This window comes from Engraulis encrasicolus, unplaced genomic scaffold (genome assembly GCF_034702125.1).
Source record: "Engraulis encrasicolus isolate BLACKSEA-1 unplaced genomic scaffold, IST_EnEncr_1.0 scaffold_65_np1212, whole genome shotgun sequence".
NCBI classification, from domain to species: domain Eukaryota; kingdom Metazoa; phylum Chordata; class Actinopteri; order Clupeiformes; family Engraulidae; genus Engraulis; species Engraulis encrasicolus.
In genome coordinates, this window is record NW_026945983.1 from 112224 (window position 1) to 137294 (window position 25071).

At 44.5% G+C, this 25071-nt stretch overlaps 1 protein-coding gene and 1 long non-coding RNA gene across 2 annotated transcripts in view; one reads left to right on the top strand and one right to left on the bottom strand.

Moving 5' to 3' along the window:
• The window catches only part of LOC134444676 (NACHT, LRR and PYD domains-containing protein 1 homolog), a 43929-nt gene that overhangs the window by 12347 nt on the left and 6511 nt on the right, over positions 1–25071 (top strand). Inside the window, exon 6 of the mRNA XM_063193907.1 lies at positions 2509–2592. Within this exon, the coding sequence (XP_063049977.1) occupies positions 2509–2592 (84 nt within the window). The remainder of the gene's footprint in view (positions 1–2508; positions 2593–25071) is intronic.
• LOC134444680 (uncharacterized) lies at positions 21543–22985 on the bottom strand. Its single transcript, XR_010034065.1, has 3 exons — positions 22756–22985; positions 21857–21883; positions 21543–21732 (listed from the first exon to the last, which is right to left on the bottom strand). It is a non-coding gene; the product is annotated as an uncharacterized LOC134444680 (long non-coding RNA).

Genomic DNA, 25071 nt, shown 5'->3' on the forward strand with positions numbered 1-25071 from the left:
GTGTTGTGAGCTTGGCAGGGCCTGCACCTCTGATGAGGGTGTAGATGATCTGGTGCCACGCTCATTCACTTCCTCCTCCTCAAACTCATCTACCTCGACCAGCTTCTGGTGTTCAGCAAGATTATGATCAGCCATGTTCAAATTGGTTTTTTAGAAATAGAAAATGAATAAATTGTAAATCAAGTTTCAAAATACACCACCTAACAATAATATTACATATACAGCGATTAGGGAATGTTCAGTAACCTTCAAGTGACTATGTTAAATTGATGATTTTTGTACACAAGCCACCCTACTATAATGAGCCGTATGACCTCCGATGCAACAGAAACGCTACAAGCAATTCAATAAACATACAAAATGCGCTTTCAAATCCCCGTACGGGCCACCATCTGTAACAACCAGACTTTAAAATGTTAAATTAAGTATCTGTATTACCACAAAATAAATTAATTACACCGGGGTTCTAAGATGAAAGGACAACCGCAGATTGCACACCTGCTGCAAGTAGGTTAAGTTTAAAACCAAGGAGTCACACACCAAAGCTCACTTTAGTTGCGCAGCGCGCTATATTATTTACATTCAGTATGTTACTGGTTTCCCCAATCCCCTAGTCCACAAACCACAAGACAAATGTCCACAGAAAGTCCCCCATTAAATAAATATCGGACGGCGCCGATTACCCCCGTGCCAACGCAAGTTTCACAGACCCATTTGGCTTCCTACAGTTCGTTCCCGAAGTAGGCTGCACGAAGTAATCCACAGGTCGGTGAAGTCAGAAAAAAGTAATCCACATGAAAAAGAGAAAAAAGAAGCAGTCGCGACAAAAAAGGAAAAATGAACTCGAGCTCACCGGTGTCTGTAGTCAGGGCCCTGAGACAGTAGTCCAATGCTTCCTCCTCACGCATCCAGGTGTTTGCGATGCTGGAAAGGAAGCTCGAAGCAGTGTGGCGGCTGGCGATTTCTCTGGCGCATAATTCCCCCAGCGAATCCAGCGTTTAGAACATTACACATTCCGCCACGACTTTCCCATGAAGGAGGCTGCAAGTTCAAACTCTGGCGCGCCTCGCTCGCCCAGCACACCGCTCCGACTAGCTCTCAGCTGATTCCCCCCGTAGCCAACGCAAGTTTCCCATCTAAATAGATGTGCAGTGCAAGGCAGCGTGGGAAATCGAGTCCTTTTCAGACATACCCATATCCTACCCCCAAACGTACAGAGCATGATACACAAACCTATTGCAAAGGGATGAACATTACACCCTATACCTCATGAACCTTACATGGGCTTGCAATAGTTAAGTAACATTAACAGACAAATTTAAGTGACACCGGCAATTAATGTGACAATGTCACACTATGAACACAAACTCCCCCCCGCACTTTAGGCCAATATTGCAGACGGCTACCTTTAACCCTCTGAGGTCTAAGGCCTTTCAGAGGCTTTTAGGCTGCTTGCACCACCCTGACATTTTCAAGTATTTTCAACTACTGTAACAGTAAGCATCTATGCAAACGTGGAATATATGGTTGTATTCTGAAAAGCCTGACAAGAAATAATCTGAAAGAAAATTGGATGTCATACAAACATGTTTTATTTAAATTGAGTATAAACACAACTGTACAAAAAAACAGGTTTCAGAGGTCTTCAAAAAGTGCAAGAAAACACACAATAAATATATCTAGCCAAGACTTTTGAAGTTTGAATCTTGTAAACAAATGTGTTGACTGCATAAAAGTAAAAAGGGCATTTAGAAATGTTTTGTTGTTTTCATACAAAATGCAAAAAAGAAACACTATGTCATGCCACTGCCTGTCTCATTTGAATACTAATGAGATAGGTGTGAAAAACCTCTAATGGCCCACACCCCCTGTCAATCTCCATGTGCTCTGATAGCACACCCTCCTGTCACTCTCTTTGTCCTGTGGCCAAGTGAGCAGCATGGCTGTGTTTATCCTAGATGAAAGGGGCGTGTTGTCACCTCTGAATAGCCACTCAAGCACCAGTACTTTACATGTGAATAGCTATAGGTGTGGCTGCTACAGGCAGAGAGTACAGAATATTCAAAGATTTCTTTTCACTTTCTTTAAATTGGGCCAGCTATATAATTTATTTCATATATATATATATATTTGAAATCTGGAAGGTCTGAGGTTTCTAATGGTGTGACTTATATGTTTCAATGACAAAAACTCACAGAGTTACAGATTTGTTTTTGGAGACATGTCAAATTGCCCTCTGGAGGGCACTCAGTCCTCTGAGTGTTAAAACAGACCCCACCTTCTCCAGGTCCCTTGAATATAACTTAATTGTATTGCAAACATAATTTCTTCACAAAGTATGTCATATTTCATGTAAAGCTGCATAACATTAAAATTATATCGGGGGGTGGATAAAACGACCTCCCACCCCTGCTGTAGGGCATCTGGGGTGAGTATGAATGAAAGTGGAAAAATAAGTGGCTAATTGACATGTTTTCTGTTTTATTTATTTTTTAATTATATATAAAGGTTACAGATGGATAAGCTGTCAGATGCTGATGTTGATGATCTGGTCTCAGCTATGGGAGAAGGAAAGACCATCAGTGACCTGAGGTAAGAAATATATATTTTGTACTCTCACCCTTCCACCACACATCATTCTTAACCATTGTATGTTGCAAGACATGTCATTTGAGCATGCATTGTTCATAGAGACAAAGAATATGTTGTACCAATAGGATGGTCTGCATGTCTGTCTGTCAGTTTGTGGTTGTCTGCCTGTCCTCTAGCCATCTCTTCTAGACATCTGTTCTTATTCGTCCATTACTTCTGTCTGCCAACTGTCTGTCTGCCTAGTTTTCCATATCCATCTAATTATTGGAATACTTCCTAACTATTAAATAATTATTATTTTCAAAATCTCAATCTCTATACACACGCACACACACACACACACACACACACACACACACACACACACACACACACACACACACACACACACACACACACACACACACAGGGGAAAACGAAGTAACGAAGCCAATTGGAGCCCCCTAGGGGAAATTCTTTCTCTGCACTTTATCCCATTTGGCCTAGTGAATCACATTGAAGTACACACACTAGTCCGTAGCAGTGGGCTGCCTGCTGAGCGGCGCCCGGGGAGCAGTGTGGGGGTTGGGTGCCTTGCTCAAGGGCACTTCAGTCGTGGTTCGGTCGGGCATTGAACCGGGAACCCTTGGGTTGCCAACCCAGTACTCTAAACACTGAGCCACGGCTGCCCCCGATGGTAGTGGTTAGACCCTCTGTAAGACTGAGCTACATCTCTGACCTAGCCTGGCTCTCGCGAGACCCCTAGTGCTTCGTGCATCTTCGTTACACTTCGTGAGCTCGCACAGGGGTCTGGTTCAGCCTTGTCGAGCCCGAAGTCCTCGAGTAGAAAATAAACGTGCCCCGACCATTGGATAATGTCAATGTCAATCATCGTGGAGTGAGGCGTTGACGGGTATGACGTAGCATCTTGCGCGACATCACTGTAGTGCTGCTAGCACACCCCTCAGTCAGTGTGGCTAGCACAACAACGGCGGCCTGCATACTGTATGAACTCCGCGATTTCAAGTGTTATCAAAACTACCAAACATTCATTCTTTGAGAGAGGAACAGAAAACAAGGAATTAGTTGGTGGCAAGAACGTTCTCGCTCTTCTTCCAATGATCCACTGAAGGAGAATGAGCAGAGCGCAGCGATGTTCAGTCTTCAACTGTTTACAAGACCAACTTTAAGTGGGGATTTTAGTCGAGAGGTCCATGCCACATATAAATGGTGAGTGAAAACCTCTTGGTTGTTTCTAACGTGTTTTTGATGTGTGTGAAACAATGACTGACATGGTAGGCTACAACTGTGAATGCCCCCATAGTGCCGGTAATTCAATATTGTACAAGCCTCATTTCCAGACCTCGCATGCTATGGTGACTGAGTGCTGTTGATCATAATAGTATGCCAAGATGTCGCATTCAGACCAATTTGTTTATGCTAAGTTCGTGTTAAATTAAATGTACTATCCCCGTGATCGCTGCCAATGCAGCATGTCCCAAAACGTCAGCATGTGAGAGATGGAATGTTTATTTCACGACGACATTCTGACTTCAAACTCACCAGGATGGCTTCCCCACAGACCTATACATATTGGTATAGGTCTGTGGGCTTCCCCTTTTCACTTTCTGCCCTAGTTGTTAACCTGTTTCGATGGTAAAGACTTAAGTAATCACAGATTTTGCATGGTTAAGAGACCTACTTCGTGTGGAAACAGAATTAACACAAGAGGTGTTGGAAATGTTGGGCCTTTTTGCCCTTCCCTGCGTGTTCTTTATTCGAGGTAAAAAAGGCAAACAACTCAGTATTCAAGTATAATAAAAATCCAATGATTTAATTCCGAAAAAAGTATAAGTACAAAAAGTAGTAATTTGTCAAAGTTTAGACAACGAGTAGTAGAAGCATAACAGAGCTCTGGAGTTTCCTAGTCTTGATCGATCCCTGACCAATAACAGTATTCTCTCAGCCCAAGATTTGGAAACTGACCTGACTTTCCCTAAGTGTGTCTTATAAAGGAGTTCTCTGTGTGTGTGTGCCTATGTGTTTACTTGTCATTTCATGGGTGTGTGTGTAGGAGTGTGTGTGGGTGTCACGGTGTGCATTTTTGTAGTGCTTCATTAAGATGTGGTGTGCTGTTATGTTGCATGTATTTTATTTAGCATTTTGTAGTACTTCATTAAGGTGTGGTGTGTTGTTCTTAAGTTGCATGTGTTATCCTTTTGTTTACGTTTGCAGTGCATTACCATGAGTTCTGTTTGTTGTGATAACCTTTTGTTTTGTGACGCAACTCTCAGCCGCTTCCTGAGACATTGACGAGCATTGGACAATGAACTGGCATGGCTGCGATTCCTCCATTTGTTTGCAGTGTTTATTAACGTTTGCTGTGTAATTGGTTTGTGGTGTGTACTAATTGCCAGGATCGGACAATGCCTAAGCCATACTCCATAATTGACTGACGGTTGGCTGGACTGAATGGGCAGCAGGTGGAGGTAGGCGTGTCTGCCCCTTTTTAACAGGTGTCTCAGCGGGATGATGGCGCGCGACGAGCCAGAGGGAAGACGGCATTGCAGACGGCACCGCAGAGCGACCGGAGAGCACGGTATCTGGTTGTGGTCCCCACTCGGAGAACACCGCTCTCAATTCAAGTTCTGGGTTGTAGTTCAGCTACACCCAGCTGAAGTAAGTACGCCTCTTGCATAGCTTGCGTGCTTACTTTCTGTTGGCTGTACCAGAAGCTGCTCTCTGCTGAGATCCTCTCTCTCTCTCTCTTCCCCCTCGGAGGCATCGTCCCAGCCAGCTCGACGCCGGAGGAGGAGCCGCCATCTGAAGGGACGGTAACCCGAGCATGCTCTGCTAAGCTAGCTGCTACGGGCTGTGATCGCTGTGCTGCTGCCGCTTCTGCTTCGCTTGCTGCTTACGCTGACTGCTACCTCTTGCTACCGCTGACTTCTTGCTGCTTACCTCTCGCTGTCGCTTCCTGCTCCGCTTGCTGCTTCTCGCTACCGCCGACTGCTCGCTTGCTTGCTTGCTTGCTGGGTGGGCTACTACTTTCGCTGCTGCGCTCTGGTGGTAGGGCTTTGCTGATTATGGACTTTGTTGTTGACTTGTTGCATGGACAGACATTTTAAGACATTTTAAGTATCAGTGTTTTGAATTTGAAATAATAATAAATGTATGGAACTTCATAAGAAACAGTTGTTTTGTCTTCTCACTATTCTCCACTACACCTGCAAACTTGTCTGGTCACTGACAAACTCAAGACAACTCAAAGAAAAACCAAGGTGACATAATTTGGCGCTGGCGAGCAGGGTGTGTGGACAGTAGTGAGTGGCAACAAACAAAACATTTTTAAGGGTTTAAAAAAAAAAAAAAAAAAAAAAAAAAGTATTTTTGTTTTCGGTAGCACAATGATGATGCCCGTTTTCGGTGGGGCCCCTTGGGTTCCAAAATTTGATGGTACTCCCCTAGGGTGCAAATATCCTGAATGGAAGCAACAAATTGCAGGTTTAATCACAGCTGCTGCATATAATGACAACCAAGCTGTTAGTCTTGTGTTGGGGGCTTTAGAGGGGGAGGCCAAATGGGAAATTTTGGTTTTGCCTGAAACTGAAAGGGACAAGGCTTCAAAGATTTTTGCAGTACTTTCTAATGTTTATGGGGATCAGGTACCTCTCTCTGTGTTGCGCTCTAAGTTTTTTAGTTGCAGATATCAGGCAAACGAGACTCTGAGGACCTTTGCCCTACGACTACGAGAGCTGCACCGCCGGATCGAGATGAGGGAAGAGGCTGAGGCCCCATCGGACTCAGCTGCGTGACCAACTGCTTCTTGGCCTGCGTGAAGGTAGCCTTTCTGGTACATTAAAGACTTATGTCCGCAGGAACACAGAAGAATCGTTTGCTGATGTCCTCAAGGAAGCCCTGCTGTTGGAGGAAGAGCACCAACAAACTAGGATGGAAGGAGCTGCATGTGCACTGATCGGTGAGTCAGATGCTACCCAGTTCCGTCCACAGGAAGAAGATTGGAAACGGACCATGAAGGAGGAGATTCTGGTGGACCTCAAAACCCAGCTAAGAGAGATGACCCAAGAGTTGTGGCAAGAACGTCAGCCCGCACCTGCACCGGCCCAAACACAGTTTAGACCAGACTTGCGGGGAGGTAGGCCACAAGATGGGAGAAGGCGAGCCCAATCTCAATCCCAGGCTGCTTTCAATTGGGATGAAGAAGGTAGGCCCATTTGCTATCGCTGCGGCCAGGCAGGACATATTGGCCGCCATTGCCGGAGTCGCTCAGTGTCCCAGCAGCCTTTAAACGAGTAAACCCTGCTGCTAAGGTCCAAGCAGCAGGGCTCACAAGGGAAACGGAGAAAACTAGGACCGATGTTGCATTTGTGGGCCAGTGTCCAAGCATTGATGTTGTAATAAATGGCGTCAAAATGAGAGGTCTGCTGGATACTGGTTCTCAAGTCACCCTAATGCAAGAACAGTTATTTAACCAACATTTTTCCACTCATGTCGGCCTAGAATCAGAGCCCACCTTCCTTACACTCAAAGCTGCAAATGGTCTTAACATCCCGTACATAGGATATGCAACAATGGATTTTGATGTAGAAGGCGTCCAAATACCAAAGCGTGGACTTGTAGTTGTGAAAACAGAAGGACTTACCAACCCTCTCATTATTGGCATGAATGTAATCTCTGCTTGTTGGAGTGCTATCTTTCAGAAAACAGGCCGGCCCCCTACCCACATGCACCAGGACCGTCAAACCCGCGAAGTCTGGAACAACGCCTTCACCGCCTGCCAACGGGCTGCTGCCACACAACATGGTGCCTTGATGGGGTATGTCTGGCCTGCCGCCAGAGGTAGAATCCGGCTACCAGCACGAAGTGAGATCGTTGTATGGGCACGTGCTCGAGGTAACCCAAATGGCGCCCCCTACTGTGGCCTAGTGGAAGGCCTGCCTGAGTCCCATTCTTTTGCAGTTGCCCGAGCCATAGTGCAAGTGACAAATGGCCGTTTCCCCATACGTCTGTGTAATGTTAACCCATTCGAAGTGTCTTTAGGGCGCTACCAGAAGTTGGGACAGTTGTTCCGGATGGAGGAAACGGAGATCCATGGACAGCGTGACTTGTCTCTCGCTACCCATCAGGAAGGAGTTGTGGAGGTAGGAGTGGTGGATGCAACGGATGGCGACCTGCCCATGCCTTCCCCAGACCCTTGTGCAGACCGGGAGGATCTCACCACTCAACAGAAAGGTGAGCTCCAGACCTTGCTGGCTAAGTGGGGTGGGATCTTTGCAAAGGGGGATGAAGATTTCGGGCGGACTGACATTGTACAACACCAAATTCCAACTGGTGAGGCAGCACCAATTAGGCAACGATTTCGGCCCTTACCCCCTACAATGTATAAAGAAATGCGGTCCCTGTTGGCAGATATGTTGGAGAAAGACATCATTCGTGAGAGCTCAAGCCCATGGGCTGCCCCAATAGTGATGGTGCGTAAAAAGAGTGGCGAATGGCGCTTTTGTGTAGACTTTCGCAAGTTAAACGCTGTCACGCACAAAGATGCTTTTCCCTTGCCCAGAATCGAGGAGACCCTGACCTCACTAGCCAAAGCTGAATGGTTCTCCACGCTAGACCTTGCTAGTGGATATTGGCAGGTCGAGGTCCATCCTGCTGATCGTGAAAAGACTGCCTTTGCTACGCCCCTTGGCCTCTATGAATTCAACCGTATGCCGTTTGGCTTATGTAATGCGCCTGCCACTTTTCAGCGATTAATGCAGCGCTGCTTGAGTGGCTTGACAGTGGTATCAGTATTAGTTTACCTTGACGATATCATAATTTACTCTGCCAATTTCACAGACCACCTTAAGCACCTCAATGCAGTCTTCCACCGCCTCTGGAAACATGGTCTGAAATTGCGGGTGGATAAATGCTCCTTCCTGCAGCCCGAGGTAGGCTTCCTAGGCCACATTGTCACCCGCCATGGGGTAAAACCTGACCCCGCCAAGATTGAGGCCGTGCAAAACTGGCCAGTACCCACCACCATCAAAGACATCCGAGCCTTCCTTGGCCTAGCAGGCTATTATAGACGCTTTGTGGCTGGATTCGCAAAGATTGCACGCCCACTCAATGCACTACTCACTGGCGTTGCGACAGACAAAAAGGCAGGGTCACGGCAGATCATTTGGACTGATGAGTGCCAAAATGCCTTTCAAAAATTGAAGACTGTTCTGGTCGAGGCACCAGTACTTGCGTATGCTGACTTCACGCTCCCGTTCAGACTTTACACTGATGCCAGCAACCAAGGACTGGGCGCTGTGTTGGCTCAGGTGCAGGACGGTGTGGAGCGTGTCGTGGCCTACGCAAGCCGCAGCCTACACCCCACAGAGCGGAACGATGCAAACTATAGTTCATTCAAATTGGAACTATTGGCCTTAAAATGGGCCATCACTGAGAAATTCAGAGACTATCTTATGGGCTCCAAATGTATAGTTTTCACCGATAATAACCCTGTGGCACATTTGCAGACAGCCAGACTCGGAGCAACAGAACAGCGGTGGGTTGCGCAGCTCGCCTCCTACGACTTTGAGGTGAAGTACCGGTCTGGCCGAGAGAACGGCAACGCAGACAGCTTGTCTAGAGTTTCAGTACCATCCACATGCGCCCCTCTAGCTCGAGTCTGTATGCTATCTGCCACGCTCCCCCCGACCACGGACGCCACAGTTAACCAGATAAGCAGTGACTGGAAAACCGACCAACAAGCGGATGCTGACCTCCGTACCATAGCTAGGTATGTGACATCCAGGACCAGGCCAAGGTCGGCTGAGTGGAAGGGCCTCCCTGGTGCAGTCAAACGCCTGCTAAACCAAGCTGAGCGTCTGAGCATGCGCGATGGAGTCCTCTGCCGCCAGCTCACCCACCCAAAGACTCGTGACTGCGTATTCCAGATTGTCTGCCCTGCAGCCCAGAAGAAAGAAGTGTGGAAGAAATATCATGAGGCTGCTGGACATGCAAGAGTGGAAAGAACGGTTGCCAGTATGCAGAGAAACTTCTTCTGGGTCAACATGGAGTCAGAGGTACGTGAAATGCAGCAAAACTGTATGACCTGTAGCCTTAAAGACAAAGCGACTGCAAAGGCCCCTCTCCACCCGATTAGCGTCTCTTTCCCCCTAGAGATAGTGGCCATGGACTTTTTGTCACTCGGCCGGCCCCAAGACCCATACCCTAACATCTTAGTCATGACCGACCTCTTTACCCGTTATGCCTGGGCCGTACCCACTCGTGATCAGACAGCAGTGACGACAGCACGAGCTTTATGGTCATCTGTGATAATGCCCTTTGGCTGCCCCATGAGACTGCATTCAGACCAAGGGCCTAACTTTGAATCTGCTGTCATGTACCAACTGTGTGAACTCTATTCTGTCTCCAAAAGTAGGACTACACCCTACCACCAGGCGGGGAATGGTATGGTGGAGAGGATGAATCAAACCCTCCTGAAAATGCTACGCACCTTGACTGAAGAGAAACAGAGCCGTTGGCACCAGCACCTGCCGGAACTGCTCCAGGTCTACAACAACACTCCACATGGATCAACTGGATTCGCCCCTGCCTATCTAATGTTCGGGCGACACCTCCGCCTGCCAGTGGATGCCTCCTTGGGAGTACACCAACAACAACAAAGGTACGATTGGGGGGACTGGGTTGCGAACCACCACCAGAGACTGTCCTATGCCTATCAGTTGGCCAAACAGAGCGCTACCCTCACAGCGGCACAACAGAAACTGCGCTATGACCAACAAGCAAAAGCAACCCCCCTGTTGATCGGCGAGAGAGTCTGGCGCCAGAACCATAGGCATGAACATGGAAAGCTAGGAGGCAAATGGAACCCTGAACCGTATGTTATCATAGAAGATGTGGGTAACACTGGGTTGATTTGCAAGAGTAGATCAAAGAAGGCTTAAAAAAAAAATGCATAGAAATTCCTTGAAGCCTTGTCTAACTGTTGTGAATGATAACCCTGTATGTGTAGACAAACCTGCTGTATCAGAAAGTGAACAACCAGATCCGCCCATTTATGGGTTCTGGGTACCTGCCCCTGATGTACCTGTGGATCAGGAGCCCCAAACGGCCCGCCGGACTGCCAGGGAGAATTCGGGCCGCCCACCAGAGCGCTATAGTCCGTGAGTTCTACTCCATGACTTTCCATTGCTTGTCAGGGACTGCCAAGGTTAAAGCCTGGGGGGGTGTCACAGTGTGCATTTTTGTAGTGCTTCATTAAGATGTGGTGTGCTGTTATGTTGCATGTATTTTATTTAGCATTTTGTAGTACTTCATTAAGGTGTGGTGTGTTGTTCTTAAGTTGCATGTGTTATCCTTTTGTTTACGTTTGCAGTGCATTACCATGAGTTCTGTTTGTTGTGATAACCTTTTGTTTTGTGACGCAACTCTCAGCCGCTTCCTGAGACATTGACGAGCATTGGACAATGAACTGGCATGGCTGCGATTCCTCCATTTGTTTGCAGTGTTTATTAACGTTTGCTGTGTAATTGGTTTGTGGTGTGTACTAATTGCCAGGATCGGACAATGCCTAAGCCATACTCCATAATTGACTGACGGTTGGCTGGACTGAATGGGCAGCAGGTGGAGGTAGGCGTGTCTGCCCCTTTTTAACAGGTGTCTCAGCGGGATGAGGGCGCGCGACGAGCCAGAGGGAAAACGGCATTGCAGACGGCACCGCAGAGCGACCGGAGAGCACGGTATCTGGTTGTGGTCCCCACTCGGAGAACACCGTTCTCAATTCAAGTTCTGGGTTGTAGTTCAGCTACACCCAGCTGAAGTAAGTACGCCTCTTGCATAGCTTGCGTGCTTGCTTTCTGTTGGCTGTACCAGAAGATGCTCTCTGCTGAGATCCTCTCTCTCTCTCTCTCCCCCCTCGGAGGCATCGTCCCAGCCAGCTCGACGCCCGGAGGAGGAGCCGCCATCTGAAGGGACGGTAACCCTAGCATGCTCTGCTAAGCTAGCTGCTACGGGCTGTGATCGCTGTGCTGCTTCCGCTTTCTGTTTCGCTTGCTGTTTACGCTGACTGCTACCTCTTACTGCCGCTGGCTTCTTGCTGCTTACCTCTCGCTGTCGCTGACTGCTTCCTGCTCCGCTTGCTGCTTCTCGCTACCGCCGACTGCTCGCTCGCTTGCTTGCTTGCTGGGTGGGCTACTACTTTCGCTGCTGCGCTCTGGTGGTAGGGCTTTGCTGATTATGGACGTTGTTGTTGACTTGTTGCACGGACTGCCATTTTAAGACATTTTAAGTATCAGTGTTTCGAATTTGAAATAATAATAAATGTATGTAACTTCATAAGAAACAGTTGTTTTGTCTGCTCACTATTCTCCACTACACCTGCAAACTTGTCTGGTCACTGACAAACTCAAGACAATTCAAAGAAAAACCAAGGTGACATGTGTGTGTGTGTGTGTGTGTGTGTGTGTGTGTGTGTGTGTGTGTGTGTGTGTGTGTGTGTGTGTGTGTGTGTGTGTGTGTGTGTGTGTGTGTGTATGTGTGTAGGAGTGTGTGTGTGTGTGTAAGAGTGTGTCTATAGGAGTGTGTGTGTCTGTTCATGGACCAGACACTAATGGGTAGACAACAGATAGAGGGACAGAGAGGAGTGAGAGGTCAGAGGGGAGGTCAATGAGAGGGGAAAGGGGAGAGTGGAGAGTGGGAGAGAGGAAAGGGGAGAGTGGAGAGTGGGAGAGAGGGATGAAGTGACAAATCTCATTCCTTGTAACATATGGATCATATAATCAACTAAACTTACAGACATCCTGACTCCTAAAAGATCAGGGGTCAACTCTGGCCTGGCAAATTAAGAAATGGTGAGAAGGAGGGGGACAGAGCTGTATTAGGGAAGAGGGTCTGTGACCTGTCAGAGATGTAATGTTGAAACAAGTGTCTATGTGTTCTTATGTGCCTAGCAACAAGTGTGTGCACGGCGTCTTCCGGTCCAGCCATCTCCCGGTCTATCCTGGTCCTCCTGTCATTACTTAGGGTGGGCTTGTATTGGGCATTGTTTTCCTGTTTAAGAGAGAAACCAACAGAGAACACTGTTTCCTGGTGCATATTCCCCGACCCTGACCCATCCTTCAGGTCAGAGACAACGAGAAGTGTGACCGGTTTGTGGCCGTCCCTGAAATTTAGATTAGGTCAAAAGCTGCTACCAGACCCTGCTCCTAAACAGACTGCAAATGGTTTTAAAATAAGGTTACACAAGCTCAAACGGGTCAACCAAACTCCATGGACTAAAAGTTCCACCAGGCCTGTCACAAACACAAATGGTTACTCACAAGTTTATTAGTTGAAACCACATAGGATTATATTTCAAATATAATGATACACACAACTATGAACACTGATTTCTATTTATAAACTAATTCACATACTATAAGCATTCTCTAATTACTAACAACTAAACTGCTTTGACAAAACGGAAATAGGTTAAAAAAGGATATTTAAAAAGGACATTTTTCTCAATTCCCCCTTTTGATCTCAAAAACTTGAGATCATCATCCAAGCAAGGTTTCATCATCTGAATCCATGTCTGAGTCCAAAAGGTCACTGTCTGTTCCATCTTGGTGTCAGTTGATGCGGAGGCGTCCACATTTCTGTAACAAGCAGGGAACACAGCAACATCCACATACATAGCACCAATACAGATATTACTCCACACACAGATAAACACACAAACACAGAAAAGAAATTCCATTTTCTGAACCATCAATAAAATTCATCACCCAATGGGTTAGCACAAATGCTCATAGATCTTATCCGACTGCTCACATTCAGCCCATTCAAAGTGTGCATAACAGAACCATCCGACGCTGAATTGTTTGGGATAAAAGTTTTACACTTTCTCAAACATTTCAAAGCTGGGTCCCCCTTTTCCACTGCATGAGTGCTGCATGATGAAAAACAAGGTCAGCATGAACCACTTATAATTTCACGTTCCCAATGCATTGTGTTAAGATACAGTTAGTAAACAAAATGTTAGTTTGTTAAATGTTAAATGTTGTTAGAATGAAGGCGGACTGCTTGTGTAGTTCTCTCAACCACCTCAACCTCCTTGAGAAGCACCCACTCTGGTGGCTAATGATCCACTGGGTCTTCCTTTCAGCTGCAACCTGTGATAAGACATCTGACACCAAAACAGTTACTTGCATAGTATGGCTTGTATTGCAACAAACCTTCAACATCATTAGACAATTTCAATCATAAGTGTAAGATCTCATTTGGTGTAAACTTTGACCCAATTAAAATTCAATCTATGCACATATTGTTTCATCCATTCAACCTTCCCCTGATATTAGGGATGAGACACTGTGACACACATGTTTACAACCCAATTCTTTCTCAACCGTCTATGAAGTTTTATTTTAATGACCATCATTATAAAACCATATTTTCATTGAAAACCTATACGTTAGAATAAGATAGAAACTGGATCCCTGTTTGAGGACCTTCTAATAATGGGTAGCCTACTGGCTCTGGCCAACCAGTGTATGCATCCACGGTGACCAAGAGACATCGGCACCCTCTCACAAATCATGTCTTTGTTATCCAATAGGCCTAACTAGTTCTTGTCCAGATATTTTGGTAAAAGAAACATCCAATGTTGTGGGTGCACAGTTTGTCTACCATTGTAGGCCTAATGTGCACACCTAACATTCTCGTAAGGTCATTTAATTTCAAAACTAACATTCCATCCGTTCAGTTTTCTTTGCATTTGCCTTTTCCCACAATGTGTTAAACCAGTGGTTCACAAACTTTTCCCCCTGCGCACCCCCTTATACATTTCAGTGTGGTCCGCGCACCCCCTAAGCGAATGTTGCACAACCGCACATTTTAGGCTATCTTCATTTCCAATAGACCTGACGTTTTTTCTGCCATCATTACAATGGAACGTGTTGCATGACAAGTCTAGGATTTATAAACTACACTTCAGATGGATCCTTCCAGCATACCATTCACCAAACAACATGTAATGTCCATTAATTCTGTACAAAAACATACATCTCAGCCATTACTCTTCAGCTCGCGCACCCACTTGTGACAGGCCACGCACCCCCAGGGGTGCACGCACCCCAGTTTGGGAAACCCTGTGTTAAACTACCAACCACCACCGCTACCTGTAAAATGAACTTAACTGAACCTGGAGGTAACACCCGTCTTCCATCCGGTGCTCCCCATAATCCATCGACTTTCAGTTGCCAATCTTTCCAAGCCAACAAGTTTTTTTTAATAGTCCTATAGGCCTATAGGCCTCCATTTTACCATTCCCTCTGCATTTAATTATTATTGTCTCTTACCCCACTTTTCTGAAATAGCGCACCGTTTAACTTGTGTGCTTTTTCAGAAAACATCCAAATAAAATATTAATGTTATCAGGCACAGTAGCCTAGAATCGGCATCGGTTATAATAGCCTGTTTCAATCACAGAAAATACTTCTCCCCTGCATTCAATTTACTCATGCTCCGTTGCCTACCATAAGCTGGGACATAGTACGTACTAGGCTATATCATGTCAAACCTTATAAACAAGATCTCCATTACTGTTGTTGGCTTAGTGTGATGCAAAATAGCCTTATGGCTTATGGTGTGTATGGCTTATTTATTAATTGAAAGTCATTTGAAGGCGCGGCATGTCAAAAACAATGTAAGGAGAACCAGGTGACCAAAGTGAACTGGGAAGATCATTTAACATAGATTTTCTCACTGCCATAACACATATAGCTGACTCTGCTTTAACCTGATGAGCCTAATGTAACACGATGCCTTCTCTGTAGCCTACATGAGTAGGCCTACATTACAATTGGTGTCTGTGTTCAATCAGTAGGCCTAATGTTATGTAATCTCTTACTCATGGTTTATAATTATTTAGTGTCACTAGTGTCCGCAAACTATGTGTGGTAAGGTGAGTTTACTCATCTCATACCATTTGTGTTAATGTCAATTCAACAACAGCTGCCAGCCTTCTGGTCCCCTAGCCAATAATAGGCCTACAATTTCACTTCCCACTGTTAATCATTCACTTTCCCATAAAGGCCTATTCATATATCTCATTATAATTACATACTTCAAAGTAACCTGGTAGGGGTTGGTCAGAGGGGTGTATGGACATAGCATTAGCGACCAGGGACGCCACTGATGGTACGCACCTAACCGGGCCGACTCCGGTTCTGTCTGAGTGTCGGGTGCTGCACCAGCAGCCATCATCATGTGTGAAGTGGTTGGATAGTTGGCAGAGAACAGTTCATTTCATATCCATTTGCACAATGCATGAATCCATCAGCCCCATGATCTGAAGCCCCACAGTTCACAAACAGATCCCGCCCCATCAACTTGACTGGGCAGGGTCGCGGAAAAATGGAGGACGGGGTCAGCCAAACCCGCCTCCGCCTGAGCCCTCGGGGCTCCTCAGTAACTGGTTCATACATCCACTTGGAGACTGTCCATAGAGAGCCATGTCTGCATGAGGTGCCTGATGATGTGGAGGCACCTTTGGTGGTGGTGTGAATATTTTCGGCTGCGCTGGGATAAATGGTGGTTGCTGTTGGAAAACGTCAGTACCCCAATTCACTGGGCATTGTCTCGCCCAGTGCCCGAAGTGGCCACATGTAAAGCACGTCTCAGGAGGGGACGTATCCTGGAGCCTGCCATGTCCCCTACCCCAACCTCTGAAACCCCCACCTCACTGTCTTCTAGATAGATAGATAATTTTGTCCAGACCAATGTTGTCCTTGCCATGCCTGTGGGAAAATACCCCACCATGTTGGGAATCAAAACAATCCGGCTGCTGTTGTTGAATCATTTGTGCGTTGTTTTTTTTAATTTTTTTTTTTTTGCATCATTCTAGCCTCCTCTAAGTTAAGTTTCATCAATTGTGCCTGTGCCAAATCATTTCCCTGCTTTTCCACACTTTGTTTTTCTAAATATTTTTTAAAGTGATATTTCAAATGACGTTCCCAATGTTCAGTATTGGCACCTGGGAGATCTGGATTTAACTCCATCACCCCCCTAACTGTTTTAGGGAGAGCTGACAGTATTGCCTTCCTGAACAATGTGGTGTGTAACTCCCCCGCACTAGGGTGTTCCCCCGCTACACCAGTCCATGTGTCTTTGCTCTTAGACAAAAACTCAGTAATGTCCTGTCCATCTTTGTATGTGAATGTCAGTGTATGCATAGCTCCTGGCGGCACTGGGAAGCGTTTGCGCATCGCAGTACAAATTGCCGTAGCATAATGTGTAAACGGTAGGGAATCAGGTATTTGTCTGGTACCTGCTTGCATTTCTACTTGTTCCATCTCCCATGGGCTTGTTTTCTCACACATTAGTGCTCGCCAATCTCCGAGCGCTAACTTGTGTCCCATGGTGGCTTTCATTAATCTAGCCATCCATGGGCCACCTCCCTCCGAAGGTGAAGGTAATTTAGCCAAAATGCAATTCATGTCTGCAAATGCAAATGGTTTATATTCATATGGTGGTGGCTGAGGGGGTGGTGCTGTGGGTGTGATATTCTGTGTCACTTCAGCCTTTCCTGTCCTAGTCTCATTCTTCCTCTGTGTGAATTGTAATGCTGCGCATGTAACAAACATATCATGCAGATACTTTCTACGATCATCCAAAGATTTTTTCTGCTTCTTCCACCGACCTTTCCCTAACTTCGATGGCTTTGTTTTCTCATATTGTTCCAACTCAAACTTTGCCTCATCAGCTGCTTTAGCTAAATATGGCAACAAATTACGTCTCTCATCATTACATGGTACCTTCTCCTTCAACTCGCTCCATATTTTCATACATGTCTTTTTCATTTCTTCTCTCTCTGACTCCTTTGTATTAGTAACCAAATGGCCTTTCACCTCCTCCCATTGTTCCAATACCGTATTCCATCTTGTCTTACTTTTCACTTGCAACTTTGACTCCATATCCAGTTGTGGCACACAGCCACCAAACTCATCACACTCCTTATCAAACCCACCTTCCATTTTCACTTTACTCTTTTATCCGTTCTTTCAACTTACTTTTGCCAACACTAACCTATGTTAAAGAATAAACCAATAACCACACCTTTCAAATTTTATCCTTCAACACCTTACCCTCCAATTCCGATTCGGCTATTATTATTATTATTATTTTATATATATTTTAAATCTTTTTTCTTTATCTGAAAGTGACCAAGACCTCAAATCTTAATCGAGACTCCAATCACTTTCGGCTCTTAAATGAATTCCCTATTAATGTTATTTTTAAATTTTTTACCTTTTTTCTTTATCTGAAAGTGACCAAGACCTCAAATCTTAATCGAGACTCCAATCACAGTCGGCTATTAATTCCCTATTAATATTATTTTTTATTTTTTACCTTTTTTCTTTACCCGGACTCTAACCGGTCTAATAGAGTTTGACTCTATTCCTTTACCCGGACTCTAACCGGTCTAATAGAGTTTGACTCTATTCCTATACCCGGACTCTAACCGGTCTAATAGAGTTTGACTCTATTCCTTTACCCGGACTCTAACCGGTCTAATAGAGTTTGACTCTATTCCTTTACCCGGACTCTAACCGGTCTAATAGAGTTTGACTCTATTCCTTTACCCGGACTCTAACCGGTCTAATAGAGTTTGACTCTATTCCTTTACCCGGACTCTAACCGGTCTAATAGAGTTTGACTCTATTCCTTTACCCGGACTCTAACCGGTCTAATAGAGTTTGACTCTATTCCTAACATACAAACATATAAAAACATACAAAATATGATGCTTCTACTAGTCGGGTTACAAGGACACTTTCACAGCAGAGTGACAACAGTTAATTTGGAAATGTCCAATAATAGAGCTTTGATTAAACAGGCGTCTATTTACCTTTTGATGCGTGGCCACGTTGTTGTCACCCGGTTGCAATGTCGTCCACCATACAAAGTTATGTCCTCTTTTCGTCGAATCACGTCGGGATGTCACCAAAGTTGTTGGAAATTTTGGGCCTTTTTGCCCTTCCCTGCGTGTTCTTTATTCGAGGTAAAAAAGGCAAACAACTCAGTATTCAAGTATAATAAAAATCCAATGATTTAATTCCGAAAAAAGTATAAGTACAAAAAGTAGTAATTTGTCAAAGTTTAGACAACGAGTAGTAGAAGCATAACAGAGCTCTGGAGTTTCCTAGTCTTGATCGATCCCTGACCAATAACAGTATTCTCTCAGCCCAAGATTTGGAAACTGACCTGACTTTCCCTAAGTGTGTCTTATAAAGGAGTTCTCTGTGTGTGTGTGCCTATGTGTTTACTTGTCATTTCATGGGTGTGTGTGTAGGAGTGTGTGTGTGTGTGTGTGTGTGTGTGTGTGTGTGTGTGTGTGTGTGTGTGTGTGTGTGTGTGTGTGTGTGTGTGTGTGTGTGTAGGAGTGTGTGTAGGAGTGTGTGTGTCTGTTCATGGGCCAGACACTAATGCAACAGATAGAGGGACAGAGAGGAGTGAGAGGTCAGAGGGGAGGTCAATGAGAGGGGAAAGGGGAGAGTGGAGAGTGGGAGAGAGGAAAGGGGAGAGTGGAGAGTGGGAGAGAGGGATGAAGTGACAAATCTCATTCCTTGTAACATATGGATCATATAATCAACTAAACTTACAGACATCCTGACTCCTAAAAGATCAGGGGTCAACTCTGGCCTGGCAAATTAAGAAATGGTGAGAAGGAGGGGGACAGAGCTGTATTAGGGAAGAGGGTCTGTGACCTGTCAGAGATGTAATGTTGAAACAAGTGTCTATGTGTTCTTATGTGCCTAGCAACAAGTGTGTGCACGGCGTCTTCCGGTCCAGCCATCTCCCGGTCTATCCTGGTCCTCCTGTCATTACTTAGGGTGGGCTTGTATTGGGCATTGTTTTCCTGTTTAAGAGAGAAACCAACAGAGAACACTGTTTCCTGGTGCCTACTCCCAGACCCTGACCCATCCTTCAGGTCAGAGGCATCGAGGAGTGTGACCGGTCTGTGGCTGTTCCTGAAATTTAGATTAGGTTAAAAGCTGCTGCCGGACCCTGCTCCTAAACAGACAGCAAATGGTTTTAAAATAAGGTTAGAAGCTCAAACGGGTCAACCAAACTCCATGGACTAAAAGTTCCACCAGGCCTGTCACAAACACAAATGGTTACTCACAAGTTTATTAGTTGAAACCACATAGGATTATATTTCCAATATAATGATGCACACAAATATGAACACTGATTTCTATTTATAAACTAATGCACACATACTATAAGCATTCTCTAATTACTAACAACTAAACTGCTGTGATAAAAAGGAAATAGGTTAAAAAAGGATATTTAAAAAGGACATTTCTTTCAGAGGGTACTGGAATAAAAACAGGGTGAGGCCTGTCACTCACCAGCTACTGGCAACCCCAAGTCTCCCTTTCGGTCAGCAGTAAATTTAAAACTAAGTAATAGTAGCCTACTGCTGTTCAGGTCTTAGCCTTAAATAGGTATGAATTAAAATGCAGATACTAGGCCTATAGAGTATTTAGAATTACAGTTGCCTTGTTTGCCGATTCTATTTTAACATTGTGTGTTGTTTTCAGGTAGGCAAGTCATGGAGTTGGCAGCGTCTGCTGGGATTGTCATCACAGACCGGGTCATCCAGCTGCTACACATGTACAGTGGAAATTGAATTAGGCTCTTCCCTCACTTGTACTGTTGTAAACCATCAAATGAACACTCTAGGTAGACAAGACAGTGAGTTCAGTAATGGCTGGCACAGAGCATGCGCACCACAAGTTTGGAGCCAGCCAGGTCATACGTGTTGCACCTACCACAATTCCATTTCTTTGGTCTTCTGTGTTGAGCCTGTTTCAAAATGCGCCTGTACAACCACATGGGTATAGAATCTACACTACACTACTCCACCAAGATCTAGACATTACTGAAGAGTTGGAAATGTTATCATGGTCTGCTAACAGCTGTACAGAGCATGTGTACTTAAATACCAGATGTGCCACTTTCATTAACGAGACTGTCTGCTCTGGGTTTGAGATAAAGCCTAATGAGGCAGCAGTCAACAACAGTCCTTACATTTGACATCAGTTACAAAACAACCTATGGTTTTAAGGTACTTCATGCTACTGGTTGTGAGCGAGGCTTTTTGTGACTGACTCTCCCTAATGACAGATTCATAGACATAATGGAACATGTAACACAGCATTAGTTCAGAATCTAACCATCATCCATTAGGAACAAAGAAGTGGAATCTTGTCACAATATCGAACCGAATATTGAACAAATGGTGTAAATAATGGTGTACACAAGTAATTGGAACATATGTAAATACAATTTTATTGTGAAAAGAAAACACTGTCTATTTTTTTTCAATGTACAGTAATGAAAGTGTAAATAATGACAAATAAGATATCAATTTATATATACACATTTTTTTCTTTTAAATATTGGTTACTGGCAATGCAAGAAACATAGCTTACAAAATGTAGCGTTCTTGGTGTTAGGTGATGTATTGTACAAAATGAAAACCCAAATGGTGACGCACTCCTGAAATGTTGCAAGTTCTTAAAGGAAAATGCCTTGAAATCTTGTTCTAATATTTTGAAAGGCATGGAATCTGTGAGGGGATGTGCTGGGTCCTCTATGCTGTCGTTTCTTCATACACCTCCTGGCGTCAGACACAGACAAAGGAAGTATAGAAGTATATTAGACAAACATTTCAGAAGGTTATGTGTGACAATTGTGGCTACATACAAGGTTTTGAACAAAAACAACACGGGAATTGATTGCAACACATTTTAAAATATTTCTAGGTGACTTAAAGTTCATTAACAACAGGGTATGCTACTTACTCTGTGTACAGAGTATTTTCCACCCACATGTTGCATTACTGCCCTTGTACATCACTTTGATCAAAAGCGTCTGTCAACTGTAATGTTACAGTATGAGGAGTACAGTCTCTTGAGAAATTAATGTAGGTTTAGGTGGATAGTGGTGCAGGACAGCACATATACTTTTCAGTTACTCTTACTAAGAATTCAAACCTGTAACATTGGATACCTTCCGAGGCCACAGGTACAGGTGAGGTCAGCAAGGGTCCTATTTACCTTGATAATAGGTTCTCAGTCATTTCACATCCCCACCCTGATGAAAAAAACGAATTGTTTACACAAATGGGTTTTACACCCCTTAACAATACGGCTTTGCTTGCTTCAGTAATGTACTCTTTGCCTTTGACCTAGCAATGGATGTAATAAATCAGACATACCTTATATAACCGTGGGTCTTGGGTCACCTAATAATGGAGAGAGCGAGAGAGAGAAAAGACATCACCATTGATCAATTAACAATGGCACAGCGTGTGTGTGTGTGTGTGTGTGTGTGTGTGTGTGTGTGTGTGTGTGTGTGTGTGTGTGTGTGTGTGTGTGTGTGTGTGTGTGTGTGTGTGTGTGTGTGTGTCCCAGCTTATGACGTTGAGCACGATTAACTTTGGGTCGTCCGATCAACTAGGGATGGTCACCTACAACTTATCGAAGTGCTTAGCACACTCACGAATCGACTATTTGAATTGACCACAGCTGAAGTGTTTGAGAATACAATCGCGCACAATAACAACGGCAAAAGTGCGACGGCATGGTCCTCTCGTCGAACCGTAATGCAGTTTCCAAAGTGTATAATAGAACTTAAGACGCCCCATCCTGTCTCGTCTGACGTGAACAGCTCTTTATGCCATCCAAGTTAATCAGACCCGAAGTTAATCGTGCACACCGGGAGTAGTTAATGCAATCCTGGTGTATATTTCTCTCATGGTAGGATATACAAAACGTATGGGACTGTAAACGATTTACTGTATTATCATAGGTAAATTGGCATGCCTAACGGTGACCAGAACACAACCAATAATGCTAGTAGCAACTGCATGCTGTTGAGGCTGCATTGTTTTCATATGGCTGGCAATTTTGTCTGAATAACATTTTATCGCTGGTCAATCATTTTCAGCGAAATACACATACTTGATTATTCATCAATATATGTCACATTGGTTGTGCAGGCAAGCAGACGTCCATTTTGTCTGCAATATTTATCACCCCGTCAGAAACGGACAAACCCATGCCCGTGATGTGTTCACTAAAAGAAAATATAGCCATTTCAAGACATCTAACTTACCATATCTTTGTTGTGATTTATCTGATGCAAACGATGCTGGCACCAAATGAGTAGCCGGTCCTCCTTGGTGCTAGGGGCTGGTAGCATGTAACCTGGCTCTCACGTAGGTGGATTGTCAGGTAGCATGCCGCTGTTTGGACCCTGCAGAGTACTCGTGCACTATGTCGGATTGCCAACCAAAATCCACCGATGCCTTGTGTGTTTTGTAACCGTCAGTGGTCCGATGTCGGACACAGGTTGCATACCACAGGCGGCATACCACAGGCGGCTTGCCGTTCAAACGCCAACAATGATCCACTATACACATGCTAGCTGGACTGGAACAACATGCTAACTGCTCTGTTGTGGCTTCTATCGCGCGTCGCAGACAACTACGTCACGTCCCGTTTCGATGTGATTGGTTGAAGTAGTACGTCACTGTTACCTAATTTCTCCAATCACGTTCGAGCTAGAACAGCAAGGTTACCACCAAAATTCCAGATGGATGACAATCCATCTGCGCGAGAGTCAGGTTATCTCTGACCTAACTTACTGTTGGGTTTGGTCTTCACATCACAGCAGGGCCAGCCCAAGCCTTTATTGGGCCCTAAGCAAAAATTCATCCGTGGCCCCCATACATCTACTCTGTATCAGATGCTTCATACGATTCATTTGTTTTTTTTGCACCAGTTACCTGTAGGGGTAGGAGCTAAGGACATAGGTAGGCATCATGCATTTTACTTCTTGGAGCAAAGTTTCTCAAACAGAAAGGCATTTATCACAAAGTAATATCTTAGCTTTGTTTCAAAACTCTCAAGTGATATACTCTGTTATATTCTGCATTTCTTGGTTTTACCATTAAAAGTGGTACAGTGAGTCCAATATGTATTTGATCCCTTGCTGATTTTGCCGGTTTGCCCACTAATAAAGACATGATCAGTCTATACATTTATAATAATATATATTCAAACATGGAAAGACAGAATATCAAAAAGAAATTCCAGAGAATAACTTAAAATAATATATTTTAATTTATTTGTATTTAATTTAGGCAAATAAGTATTTGACCCCTCTAGCTAAAGAGGATAAAGTGCTTTGTGGCAAAGCCCTAGTTGTCTAGCACTGAGGTCAGATGCTTCTTTTAGTTGATGACAATGTTTGTGCATATAGTAGAACATATTTTTGCCCATTTTTCTTTGCACATTATCTCTAAAACATTAATAGTTTGTGGCTGTAGCTTGGCAAATGGGAGGTTCAGTTCTCTCCATAGAATTACTATATGGTTAATATTTGGAGACTGTCTAGGCCACTTCACGACTTTAATATGCTTCTTATTGAGCCACTCCTTCGTTGCTTTGACTCTATGTTGAGTATTATTGTCATGTTGGGAGATCCAAAAATGGTCCACCCTTCAGTGTAGTGGTGGAGGGAAGGACGTTTGCACTCAGGATTGCACATTACATGTCTCCCTCCATCCATTCAGCCAGCCTTGGCCAGACAAACACCCTCAAACCATACTGATACCACTTTCATGCATGATGGTGAGGAGGGTGTTCTTGGGATCATAGACAGCAGTACTCTTTCTCAAAACACATTGAATTGTGATAATGCCAAACAGCTTGATTTTGGTTTCATCTGACTACAGCACCTCCTTATCATATCCTAAACCAGTCTGATGTCCATTGGCAAACCTCAAGTGGGACTGCACAGGTTCCTTCTGAAGTAGAGGTACCATGTGTGCACTACAGGATTTTAAACCTCTGTGGCATTAAGTGCTACCAGTAGTTTTCTCCGTGATTTTGGTCCCAGTAGCTTTGATATCATTGCCTAGTTCATCCCGTACAGCTCTAGGGTGATTTCTTTCTGTTCTCATGATTATCAAATCCCTACAAAAGGTCAAATCTCCTATAGAACCCCAGACAGGCTGATGGATAGTCATTTTGTATTCCTCACATTTTGGAAGAAATGCATCAACAGCTGGGTCATTAATACCCAGTCTCTTCCTTGTGACTTTGCAGCCCATTTAATCGTTGTTCAGGTCTAAAATCGTGTCCCTGATATCATTTAACCACTCTTTCGTCTTTCCAATGCTGGTGAGGTTGGAGTGTGACTGATTCACTCATACTATGGACTGATTCGGCTGATTCAATGTGTCTTTTATGCATGTTAGTATGTACAGGTGTCTTTAATTCAGATGACAAGTTGATCGGAAGTGCCCATCTGGTCTGTGGGCCCGGAACTGTAATCAGTCGGCAGGGGATCAAATACTTATTTTGCTCGATGAAATTGAAATAAATTAATATATATTCTCTTCAGTTAATTTCTGGATTTTCTTTT